At 42.2% G+C, this 12,580-nt stretch overlaps 1 protein-coding gene across 1 annotated transcript in view; it reads right to left on the bottom strand.

Moving 5' to 3' along the window:
• Positions 1–12,580, bottom strand: part of RXFP2 (relaxin family peptide receptor 2) — a 62,397-nt gene that overhangs the window by 20,640 nt on the left and 29,177 nt on the right. Inside the window, exons 6-11 of the mRNA XM_067713156.1 lie at positions 10,516–10,587; positions 9,864–9,935; positions 8,195–8,266; positions 7,070–7,141; positions 4,102–4,173; positions 2,415–2,486 (exon numbers count right to left, since the gene is read on the bottom strand). Coding sequence (XP_067569257.1) covers positions 2,415–2,486; positions 4,102–4,173; positions 7,070–7,141; positions 8,195–8,266; positions 9,864–9,935; positions 10,516–10,587 — 432 coding nt within the window. The remainder of the gene's footprint in view (positions 1–2,414; positions 2,487–4,101; positions 4,174–7,069; positions 7,142–8,194; positions 8,267–9,863; positions 9,936–10,515; positions 10,588–12,580) is intronic.

The raw sequence follows: 12,580 nt of genomic DNA on the forward strand, positions 1-12,580 counted from the left end.
ACAGAGGAAGGAATCATCAAACTTGGCCTGGGAAATTAGGAAGCGTTTGAGCAAAGTTTGATGATTTTTATAGGTGGAGTCAAAGAAGAGCAGATTTTCAAGTGAGGATTACGCAGGACCAGAGAAACAGATGCATCTCCAGGAGTCAGCAAGTCGTCCAATGTGGGTGGAGGATAGAAAGGATGGGGAGATGTAGAGGAGGTGAGCCTGGAAAAGAGCCTGGAGACAAAATGGGAAGGCCATGAATGCATTCCAAGGCAGTATTTCCCAGAGTACAGTTCAGGCATCGGAAACAAGGAAGATGCTTATAATAAGAGCACTTTCCTGGTGCCACTCCAGAACTATCACACCCGAATCTCTGGAAGGGAGCCTGGTAACATGCATTTAAAGCCAGCATTCCTTGTGATTCTTCTGAACGTTAACATTTGAGAATTATGTCAAGGACTCTGCTTTATGGCAGGCAACAAGGAAGGAGAATGTTAAACAGGACAGTGGGAAAATATGCCCTGGGTTATGGGATGATAATTCTGTTCGAAGAATGAAATGCCAGAGATTCAGAGGAGGGAGACCTGGCAGGAGGCTGTGACCCTGGACCGGGTGAGAGCTGATACGGGTTGAAGGAGGCACTGGCAGGGTTTACGGTCTGATAGGACATCAAGTGTAAATAGAGTTAGAAGGAAAGGGAACAGTCTTCTAGCCAGGCTGCCAGCAAGAATGCAGACTCCACCAAGACAGGCAAGCCTAGGGGAAGAAGCTGGCTGTGGGGTAAGGGTCATCTGCAAATTAACTTAAACAAATAGATTTTGAGGGACTGTCATAACATCCAAGTGTAGACAGCCTGCCAGCTGGTGTTCTGATCTGGTGCTCCGGATGCAAGGAGCACAAGTGGGTCACGGCGCAGAAGAAAGCCACGGGTGTGCACAGATCAGAGGGAGAGTGACAACAAAACAAGATGACGATGACCTTGTACACCTGGAGAACGTCCTGCAAAGTGTTACCCTGAAAAATAAAGTACAGTCTTCTGTGCGAAAAGGATCTGAGTGGCCTCATCTAAGTGCTTATTCCTCTCCAGAAGGGGTTTGTGGTCAAAAAGGCACAGTAAAATTATCTAACATTTTTGTAAACTTAAGAAACGTAAATGCCTTGTTCAAGTTAATTCTACTGGGTTCTGAATTTCTTCTATCACACTGGTGCTATCTGGATTGGAATGAATTATTGGTGGTCCTAAAAGAAGAAAGGCAGTGTCTCTTATTTAGGCTCTTTCTTTTGGCGGGGGCAGGGGGTTGGCTTTGCCTAAGTATAGTATAAGAAGAGGATTAGGAAAATGTTCAGAATGTGGACTCCATACCACTGTCTCCTTTAGTTTGTATAAAAACACACTCCTGTTTGTCCTGGGCTGCTCCTCCATTCCACCCCCGTAACCCAAATCTGTATCCATCCTCCAAGGTCTGATCAGGAATGCCCCTGTGAGAAAGCAGTGAGCGGTCTTCTGAGTGAGCTGTCTTTAATTTTTTGCCGTAGAATGATAATATTTTAGTTCTAATGCGGTGCTTTGCACATTATAGGCACTTAAATACTTGTGGATTTGGTTTATGATACTCATTCATTAGATTAAATTATCTTAATTATTTGTGAATTGTTTTCAAATTCCTCTTATTGAACTACTTTTCACAGTCCTTTCTGGATTTCAAAGCAAGGTATAAAGAATGGGGGAGAAGGTGATTAAGAAATTAATTTCCATTTTTTAGACTTCAGATCAGGAAGAGGAGCTCTCTACCCTAATCACCACTATTTGTAATGTAACAGACAGTTTTAAATGCCAATGATACACCATTATGCGGGTAGCGATGAATTAATAGCAAGACAGATGATTCTCAAAAGGTTTAGATTTACACAACATATATTTGAACAGAAAAATGTACATGAGCTCTCTGAATATTTTGCAATGAGCCTCTTTCTAGACATTTCTATTTGCATCATCTGCTCTGGAAGTTATATCTTAAGGGATAATAAGTATGTTCATTCTTTTGTTTAGTTATAATTGATTAGTATTATTTCAGTCATTTATTCATTCAGCAAGCATATATTGAGAATTAATTGTACTCCAGACATTAGAGAGGAGAATCCCTGAGCTTAAGGAGCCATGGAAAACTCATTTACTCCCAAACACACATATGTATGAAATCAGTCAAAGAAAATGGGCAGAGAAATTAGAGTAGGCTAAATCCATATTAAGCCCACTGTCTGATTTTTAATTTGCTTTTAGGATAATGTTGGTTTTCTTAATTGATTTTGAATATCCAGTAGTCCACAGGATTTTGATTGCTACCAATGAAAAGCAGTCTCACTAGTCATTTAGATTTGTAATCCTGAAGAAGCAAAATCATATTTTCCTAGTAGACAACGCTACTTACAGTTCTCCTAAATTTTTTAATGAAGAAAATGTCTTCTCTGGAACAAAATCAATTTGATTTCTAGGCAGAAACCTGTAAGACATGGTAAGAGTCAGCACTGTTGATTTGTGTCTGCTGTAGTAATCAGTTCTCATTGGGAGATGCCACTGATCCGTGTGTAATTTAATAAGCCACCTTTGAAGTCTCAAAGCAAGGCATGTTCTGGTGTGGAACACAGGCAGGAGTTTCTTACAGAGGATGTATCCATAGGCTCTCTCCAGGACATGCTCCCGTAAGGAACCTGAGGCGCTGAGTGTGGTTTACGGAGCTGCGCTTCCTTTGGATTCTGATTACTTTAGAAGGTGTTTCTTTCCCAACGTACACATATGCAATGTCAAATGTGGACCCTGTTAATAGTTCTGTGAAGGCTTTGAGAGGATCTTTGGGTAAGGCACATTCCTTATAAGAAGTCGTCCAGAAAAAGAGCAAAGCTTGAACCAACACCATCTGGGCCACAAACAAATTTTAAATTTGGTGGGGAACAGCGATTTTACATTTTCTCTGTCTAGAAATGGAATCCTCCAGGACAAACGGCAAAAAAGAGGGGGTCGTCAGCTAACTACCTTACAGGGGTGTAAACAAATGAGATAATGAGCATGAAGGTGATTCAAAAGCTACATGGTGTTATAAAATAGGAGGCGTGGGGCTTCCCTGGTGGCGCAGGGGTTGAGAGTCTGCCTGCCGATGCAGGGGACGCAGGTTCGTGCCCCGGTCCGGGAGGATCCCACATGCCGCGGAGCGGCTGGGCCCGTGAGCCATGGCCACTGAGCCTGCGCGTCTGGAGGCTGTGCTCCACAACGGGAGAGGCCACAACAGTGAGAGGCCCACGTATGGCAAATAGGAGGCGTGGATGGTATTTATCTTCCAGTGTTCTCTCTCATTATCCATGAGACAAAGAATAAACTCTTTGCATCTCCTATGTGGGACAGCCTCTTTTCTTACTAAATATGCTAATCTTCAACCTGATTGATAACTATGCAACCTGGCAACAGCCTTATCTCTTAGTCTGTTGGAGAAAAGTGGTTCGATTACTACAAATGGATGTGCTCTGATTTTTCTTTTCCAACCACCCATCCAAGCAACAAACATTACTAAGTACTTACTATATATGGGGAACTATGATGAAAACAAAACCACATTCTTGTGTTTTTAAGCTTACCAGTGCAAATGTGCCAATTAACCGATCCATCTGCCTTCCTGCCCCCATAAAAAACACAGTCAGCAATCAGAATCACCAGGCAGAACCTCTGGCCAATCAGAATACATTAGAGGCTCTTCTCTTTAGCATAAAATTTTGTTTTCTTTAAAGAGAGAGACATCAAGTGATAAGTGTCATTAGCAGTAACCACGTTCACATACATTATCTCATTTCCTTGTTGACCATGGGGTTAGGTACCAGTTCAGCGAGAGAGAGTGCACAGAAACGACGATTGCCCTCAGAAAGAAGGAGGCTTAAATGGTTGGCAGCTAAACATAAGGCTTGGCCCTACCATCCAAGTCAATAGATCCATGTGTACATTTTCTAGTACTTCAGTTTCAGACCAAGGCTGTAAACAAAACATACTTTAAAATTCCTTGCCAAGATTTTCTTTCGATTTCCAAAGCTACTGGGTTTCCCCTCATTTACTGAATTACATTGTATACTTACAGCACTGTGAGTGAATTGCACGACAGAAAGGTGGAATTCGTAAGGTATTTTATTCCATTGCCTTCCAAATCCCTAAAAGGCATGGAGGAAACATATTTTTAATGTTTTTGCACAAATCGTATGTCTAAAGGCAGTTTTTGGTGATATAACAGCTCTGAACTTTATTTTTACTTCATTCCAAGTTTTAGGCTTTCCTCCTACTTATTGCAGGGTCAGTATAATTAATATTCTGCATCTTTTTCCCCTTCTAATTAGTGTTAGAACTTAATAAAATTGAGCGAAAGGGCAGCCCGCCATTTTGTGAATGTGTCTCTGTGCCAGATACCATGCTATTAATTAGCATAAAATTTGTACTATAATAATAGTAACTCCCATTAATTGGGCTTTTATAGTGTCAGGTACTGTTCTGAGTGCATAATACACACTCCTACGAAGTTGGCATTATTACCTCCCATTTAACATAGGAGGAACCCGAGGATCTTGGAAATTTACTTTTCTTCTGGTCACACAGCTATTGAGGGGTAGAACTGACCTTCTAACTCAGATCCATCTGAATCTAATGCCTAGACGCTTAGTTGTGGCATCGTAGATCGCTATATTCTCCCCTCCCCTCCCCCAGGGTCAGGTAGATATTTGTGTCTCTATTTTGCTGCAGGAGAAACTCAGGCCAAACTGTCTACCAAATACTGGATGCCAGAGTCAGGATGGGGAGTCCCAAGCTGTGTGAAGGAAAGTGCCGGCTCTTTCTACCTCCCTCCGTGATGCGGATGCTGAGTGCAGTGCTGCTCTGAGGGTCCCGGGTCCCAGCATCAACTGGGAACTTGTCAAAATGCAGATTTCCAGGCTCCACCCCAGACCCACTGAATCAGAAACCCTAGGACTGAGGCCCAGCGGTCTGTCCTAAGTCTTTGCGTTGCTTGCGCTGTACACTGACGCTGGAGAAGCGCTGGTGGAGAGACTACGTTCTGCCAAGGTGAACCTTATGACAGCAGCACCCACATCATCAGGGAACAACCTCAGGAACACTCTGACATGGCCGCTTCCAGCAGCGCCAAGGAAGGAGAGGATCGGCTCTTCTGCCAACTCTCCTCATTCCATTTACCGTTGGCTTCCTACAGGCTTCCCGTACACGACAATAGCTGTTTTGCTGCCTCTGAACCTTTCTCATGTTCACGTTAATATCACCAGTTCCTTTGTCATTGCCTTTAAAATCCTATTTTAAAGCCATCTTGGAGGTCTTGCAGGAACTCAACTATTTTTCTCACTCTTAAAATACAGCAGTTGCAAATAATAAACAGTGTAGTCCCTTGAAAGTCCAAATATTGTTCCGTAGAATAGGGAAAATGTTTTTACATCTCATAACACTTCGCAGTTGTGAGCAACAGTCCTAGCTGATAGCAAGTGAGGGAGGAGAAGCATGGCCAAGGTGGGGTTTTTTCTGCCTTTGAACTGGGGCGATTTGGGTCTGACCTCTCAGCTCTCATTTGCGGTCAGCCAGTCTTGCTAACGACATCTTTTCACTGAGTGTCTCTTTTTTCCCTCGTGTCTGTGGGAGCCTAGAGTGAAGATGAGTGTCCCCAGAACCCAGGGCTTGGATGCTGCTTCCTGGTCTCCTCCTCGTTGCTGATGCCCATTTTGGGGACGGGATGGGTACAGGCTGGAGGCCTGATATTTTTCTGTTAACTTTACTCCTTCCTGTTGCTTTCCCATTGTGTGGATGTACTTGCTTAGTTTCTAAGTATTTTCCACCTATTCTTCATGAGTTTTATTCTCATGGTTTTCAGATCATCAATTCCCCCTCCCCCACCTTTGTTTTTTTAAGGCAGCTCTGCACGGCATGTGGGATCTTAGTTCCCTGACCAGGGATCAAACCTGTGCCCCCTGCATTGGGAGCATGGAGTCTAAACCACTGGACCGCCAGGGAAGTCCCATCACTCCCATTTTTAACATTTAGCACACTTACGTGAGACCCCCATTGCCTTAAAAGCCTTTTGCTAACAGGTATGTAAATAATTTTTTAAGTCAGTAAATAAACACAAGGCCATCTGATAGCGCTGTAACAAGTGAGGCTGGTTCAGAGAGGATCCAAAGCTGAGGTACAAAAATTTTACCATATTATGGGTATTGAGTCCCCTGATTTGACAATGGGGAGAGTTCTGGGGGGACAGTACAACCGGCATTTTCCCAGGACAGGAAGTCGCTCCTGTGCCAACCCTGCCTGTCTCAGGAGACCGTGAATATGAGCATGGTGGAATGGTGGTAGTGGTGGTGAAACCAAATGAATGGCTGAAACGTGTATTGGTTGAAAGCTACCAAGGAGTGGAAATGGTTTAGCACGTTCATTTACAGAGTTTTTTTTGAGCACTATTATGTGCTGATCCTTGTGCTGGGTATAAAATCACAGAATTTACTGAACAGTAGGGGATAAACAGGTAAACAGATGGTTCTATGATGACAGTGCCCTGAGACAGCGGTGCAGTGGGAGGAGGGGAGGCGTGGTGGAGGCTCTCCTGTCATAATCGGGGCACAGAGGCAGCCACTGAACTGGTGGGTGTGTCAGAGACGGCTTCCTGAAGGTGACGCTTAAATTGACTTTTGAAGGAAATGTCAGAGAATAAAGAAGCAAGACCTTTCAAGTTGAAGGAACAACATGTGTTCAGGGAACTGACTGAAGGAGCAGTAGTTTGGTGTATCTGAAAGGAAGGCACAAGGGAAGGGGCTGGCAAAGAGACCAGGTGGAGTAAGGGATAGAGGACAACGGGTCTCTGGTGCTAAACTGGGAGGCTTGAACTTCACCCTCACACCCGTGGGGATTCCCAGAAGATGTTTCAACCAGGAAGTGACACGATCAGATTTTAGTTTTAGAAAGAAAAGCAGAGATGAGCTTTTTGTGTAATTGTGAATTAACTTCAGGGCTAGTTTCCTGAATCTGGGCGAATAACAAATTAGCTGCTAAGTGCATACTCACATCCAGTTGAGTTGAGGCATTTGGGCACACATCTGCTTGGGAAGGGCTTCTAAGTAGTTATTCACCATAGACCTTTACACAAAGAAGACATTAATTAGAAACGAAATGATATGCCACTTTAAGAACAGTATTTTTACTATTTCCACAGTTTGGGAACTTGTATGCTAAAATCAATATATTAGGATGAAGAATATAGACATAGCTACCTCTTCAAAATGGTCTCTAGATATGTGTGTGGCATGGATAAGGGAGCAGATGTCAGAGAAACTATGAATGCATAAGTGTGATACATAACCTAGGAATAAATATGAAACAGTTTGACTTTATGAGATGAAACAAAAGTATACACTGGGTAATAATTTTGAAGTTCATGGTAATTTTCCTTGTGAACTTCAAATTTGCAATCATTTCCAGCATCATACATCCAAAGTTTCATTTTAAGAGAAATGTTAATCATTTACAATATTAAAAGGCCACATTGGAAACTGCATTAAATCTAAGAAGTGATAGTGGGAGGCATTTGGGGAAGAAAACAACTCATGAGCATGTTAAGCTGCATGACTAATTTATGATACTGTGGTCCCTTTTCACAAATGGAAAATTAATGATGCTGTATGATCAACTGTAAAGGAACATAATAATCCCCTGCTGATAAATCATCCCAGTATATTAATAAACACTGAAAATGTAATTATGAGAAAAGCTTAGTTGCTAAGACAAAGATTTTGGAATTTTCAGTTACTCTTGCTGGACAAAGACACATTTTCCTTTGTTAAAAATGTAGTTGGAGCTGAACTCCTGAAAGACTCTAACAAATTTAAATGTAGTAAGGAGATAAAAATGAACCACTGCAAATAAAAGCATGCCTTAAAAAAACAAAACAGAACATGCCTTAGGACTAAAGGAAATTAAAGGAGATCAAAAGGAATTGAACTAGTCGGCTTAAAATATACCATGAGCCATGGACAGGAAGTAGCAACAGTAATTGTGGCTTGAAATACAGGAAAGGTTTTGACTAGTATAAATTTTAGGGGGCTTGATTTTCTTAAAGCTCTTTTTGTAAGCTAGTTCTAGATGTCATTGCAATTTATAGACAGGTGGATTAAAAGGTAGATGAATACTTACAGGAAAAACAAGGAATTTAATCCAGTAAACAACCGCTGTGAAATTCTGGTTATGGGATTATCATCTAGAATTCTGACAAAACATATCACAAACATTTCCAATGTTACATACATTTTGCGAAATTAAACCAGGAAGAAATAAAAGGCCGTGCAATCCTGTCTCCCCCCAACACCTGCTCTCCTCCTTCCTGTCTGTCCACACTTGGCTCAGGGCTCTTCCCAGAGAGCTTTTCCTTCACCCCGTGGCTGGGGCAGCACTTTCCTCCAAACCCCCATAATCCCCATCCCAGGATTTATCAAGTCCATCCCGATGGCCTTTGCTCCCTGTATCCGTCTCCCTTTGGACTTAAGAACCTTCACCTCTGGGTTCCTGGGTCCAGACAAGCTGCACTTAGCTATTGGCTGATTATGGGCTCCATAAATGCTTTGACCTACTGATTGACCGAATGAAAAACGAATGAAAAAAAATTCTTAGGAAATCACAAATGGTTCCTTGGTCTCACGGCGTTTAAATGATGTAATTAGTGGGGCCTATGCCAACAAACTTATTAGAAGCTTTGAGGGTGAAAGAGTGAAAAGACTTATAAATTCAAATCACTGTTTTTAATTCTATATGGTATTTTCCTAGAAAAAAAATAGATAAGAGGAAATATGCCTTCTTTTCTCTCGCTGCCTTTGAAGCCAGGTACCATTTCCTCTTACTTTCAGAGGTACCTGAGGGTAGGATTTGGAGAAGGGGCCTTCTGAGCACCTACTATATGCCAGGCATTCTGCATGTGACACTTTATATATGTTACATGATTTAATTCTCACAACATCCCTCTTAGAAAAAAGGAATTATGATTATAAAGAGGAGGAAAGAGAGGCCTAGGAAGATCAAGAAAATTGTCCGCAACATTCAGCATGGGGCCACGGCATACACAAGGATCTGGATACAGCTGAGGTCCTAGCTTTTTCCCCTAGACCAGGCTGACCTACAGAAAATGGGAAAACTGACACAGCCTTCTAACTGCCCTTTGTTCATTTTTCCTGATGGAAACACAGACCTCTGATGTGAGACTCCTTAGGATGGAGCTGGTGGCTCAGCTTGATAAGTGATGAAACACGACAAGCTCACATATTTTCAGTCTTTTCTATGAATTCTCTGGAAATCAAGAAAGGCCTTATCTTGCTTACTGTCTAGGTCTGTGGTTTTCAACAGAGGGCGCTCTTTCCCCCAAGGGATATTTGGGACTGTCTGGAGACATTTTTGATTGTCACAACTCTGGGAACGAGTACTGTTGGCATCTAGTGGGGTAGAGGCCACAGATGGCACTAAACATCCTAAAATGCACTGCCCCCCTCCCCACAATCAAAGAATTATCTGGGCCAAAATGCCAGTAGAGCTGGGCTGAGACACCCTGCTATAGGTAAACACCAGGTGGACGGATGACTTAGCAAGCCGACTTCTGGGCGCAGAGGCCACCTGAAAAAACGTAGCACTGACTTCTCTTCACACAACCACCATTTGGCAAGCCATTATCTGAACTGCTCGGGTAACATGCTCCAGGTTATGTGACAAGCAGAAAAATAAGTATAATAAACAAGATACATAAACAGATGGAAACTATGAGCCTTGATGACTATCATTAGGACTGTGATCCGAGGGAAGGAAAAGCTAGAATACTTACAGCCAAGTTAGGTGATGTAAGTCTTTGAATACTCCAGGTCTGAGAGTTGTAATGCAGTTGTGGTTGAGATATCTACAAACAGCACGCGTGAGTAAATGAGGCAAACTTAATACCCCACTTTAGTCACATACAATTACTGGACATCTGTTTCTGAAAGCACTCTACTGGATGAGCAGAGGCCAGAAGATCAAAGAACAGGCAGGAGATACAGATAACCCAAGGCCCAGTGAGACGAGCACCAGGGCCAGGACCAGGAAAGTCGCCAAAGACAATGTATTGGGACATTACATTATGTTAGAGTGTAATGGCAGAATAAATATGTGAGGTGATTTTCGCTTTTGTCCTTTTGGTCACATCCTTAGTAGACTAACATTTTAAGAAAGTGTATAGGTAAGTTATATATTTTCTATTTGTGGAAATGACCCAAACTTGAGGAGACAAGATTAAAGAGAGCCTTTATACCTGTCTTCTGGTAAAACTTGGAATTTTTTAGCAGTTCTTTCAGTGTAATAACTAATTACACTGTACTTTGTGAAAACTTATTTCTCCCATGTCTCTATATCCAAAGTCGAGCCTTTAAAAAAGTACCACTCATTCTACCCTTTTAATTGTTACTTAACATTGTACTCATAATTATAAAGAAGTTACTCACAGTATTTGCAGATTATGTAATCCAAAGAATGCTTTCCTGGATATATGTCTAATACAATTATGCTGAAGGAATCTGGTAGGAATAAGACAGAAGAGCCATGTGATTATGGTTCACGTATTTGTTAGGTTGTTTCTTCACCTGAAGACAATTTGTGCACCTGGCTCACAAAGTCCTGTCTTATTCTCATGTTGGGAGGTAGAAGCAATGAGAGAAGGCTATGAGCCTAGCTGTGCCTGCTGTCCTGACAGCGCCCGTGCGATGAGACCCCGACATCTCTGACTTGAACCACTGAGGTCCAGTACGCTGTGTGTGGGGACAGAACTAGGCTTATTTCTGCAAACTGGTATTCTGGTGGCCGTCCTTCTGTGACACGCAGGAGCTGCCCACCACGTGAGACGAGCCAGGCTCTCACTGCTAAGCTTTCTCACTCTTTCAGTACAGAGTTCCACCTTCAACTCCTCATTTCTCTTCATTCTATTCCCATGAAACGAGGAGAGGGCAAGTCTCGCTCTGTTTCAAGATGCAGAGTGAGAAGGTGCGGCTAGTTAGAGAGGGGCTCAAGGTCGCAAATGGCATCAGTGGCTGAACTGGGGCCAGTGTACCAACTTCAGCCCACAGGGCCATGAGCTACTTAACCGCTGAAGCAATCTAGCAGAGCGTATGGATTCAATAATAGCACTTTCAGGAGTATCTAAGCAAACGACTTCCATTTCCTGTGCTCAGTATATTAATACAATGGGAGGTTAGCCTTGATTTCATATTTTCTAAACAACTTTAGGCAGGAAATACGCTATCAATAGTAACTAATGTCTACGTAATCTTCTGAGTGGCTTCCCTGTCTCTTATTTTGATTTGATTTGGGTCCTAAAGTTTTGTTTTGATTTGTTTTGTTTCTGGCCACGTGGCTTGTGGGATCTTAGTTTCCCCAACCAAGGACTGAACCCATGCCCCCTGCAGTGGAAGTGCAGAGTCCTAACCACTGGACCGCCACTGCTTCCTAAAATATTTTACACTTTCTCATTGTTGTGATACTTCACTGCAAAACTACTGGTAGATCTTTTGCTTGTTCAGCAGCTGGCTGCACTCTGAATTTTGTTACACCACAATTATTCCCAGCGAAGCTTCCCAGCCTTTGAGTCATGACTGCGTTGTAGCTGTGCTGGGATATCGATGTCCTCAGCCCACAAGGTGGCAAAGTAAAGCCAAGATTAGCTTCCAATTATTAACAAACCCATCTTTTATCCCAAATATTGTCATTTTCTCTGTGTACCACCATGTGGAAAAGCTGCGTACTACAGAGCACATGCATTACAATTATAGTGACACACAAAGCAACAATTTCAATCCTACAAAGTAAACTTGAAACCCTGTAAGAACTCATACCATTCCATCCCCCTCTCCCTGCTGCAACATGTCTGTAAGGAGATGCTTCACATTGTAGCATAAATTCTGCTTTTGCTTTAAAGTTCTGCTATGAATAGAATGAACCCATACATATCGATATCTGTCTTAGCATTTTCAGAGCCCTTACAGTGATGTAATTAAAGTTAATATGGTGAATTATATTACAATAGCAAATGAAAATAGAAAAAGAATACCATAATCTACGTATTTGAAGTTCCTCTTAAATATAAAATTTACTACCTAACTAGTGTTATTTACATTTCATTTAAGATCATTAAGTCAAAAGTACACTGCGCGTTTTACCTACACGCTGTCAATCTTGAAGAGATGGGGGCAGCTGTAAACTGTGAATTTGACCTTGTGCCTTTGATCTGCACGACTCACCCGATCACGTTCAGTCTATCTGCCTTCACTGACACCAGTTAAGACTCCAACTTCTTAAATAATAAAGAAGCTCTAGTCTTCTATTTAGCCAGTTTGCCGGCACCCCACGGAGAACTAGAGTCCCAGGTCTCTCATCTCAGACTTAGGCTGCTGAATTTTTTAACTTGATCTTTCAGTATCTGCTTTCTTCTTTACAGAATAGTAGCTTGGTGAATATGAGGGGAAATTTGGAAACATGACAATTTGGCAAGTGGTGTCCTCTTTTTCTTCACAGCTG

The sequence above is a fragment of the Pseudorca crassidens genome, chromosome 18 (genome assembly GCF_039906515.1).
Source record: "Pseudorca crassidens isolate mPseCra1 chromosome 18, mPseCra1.hap1, whole genome shotgun sequence".
NCBI lineage: Eukaryota > Metazoa > Chordata > Mammalia > Artiodactyla > Delphinidae > Pseudorca > Pseudorca crassidens.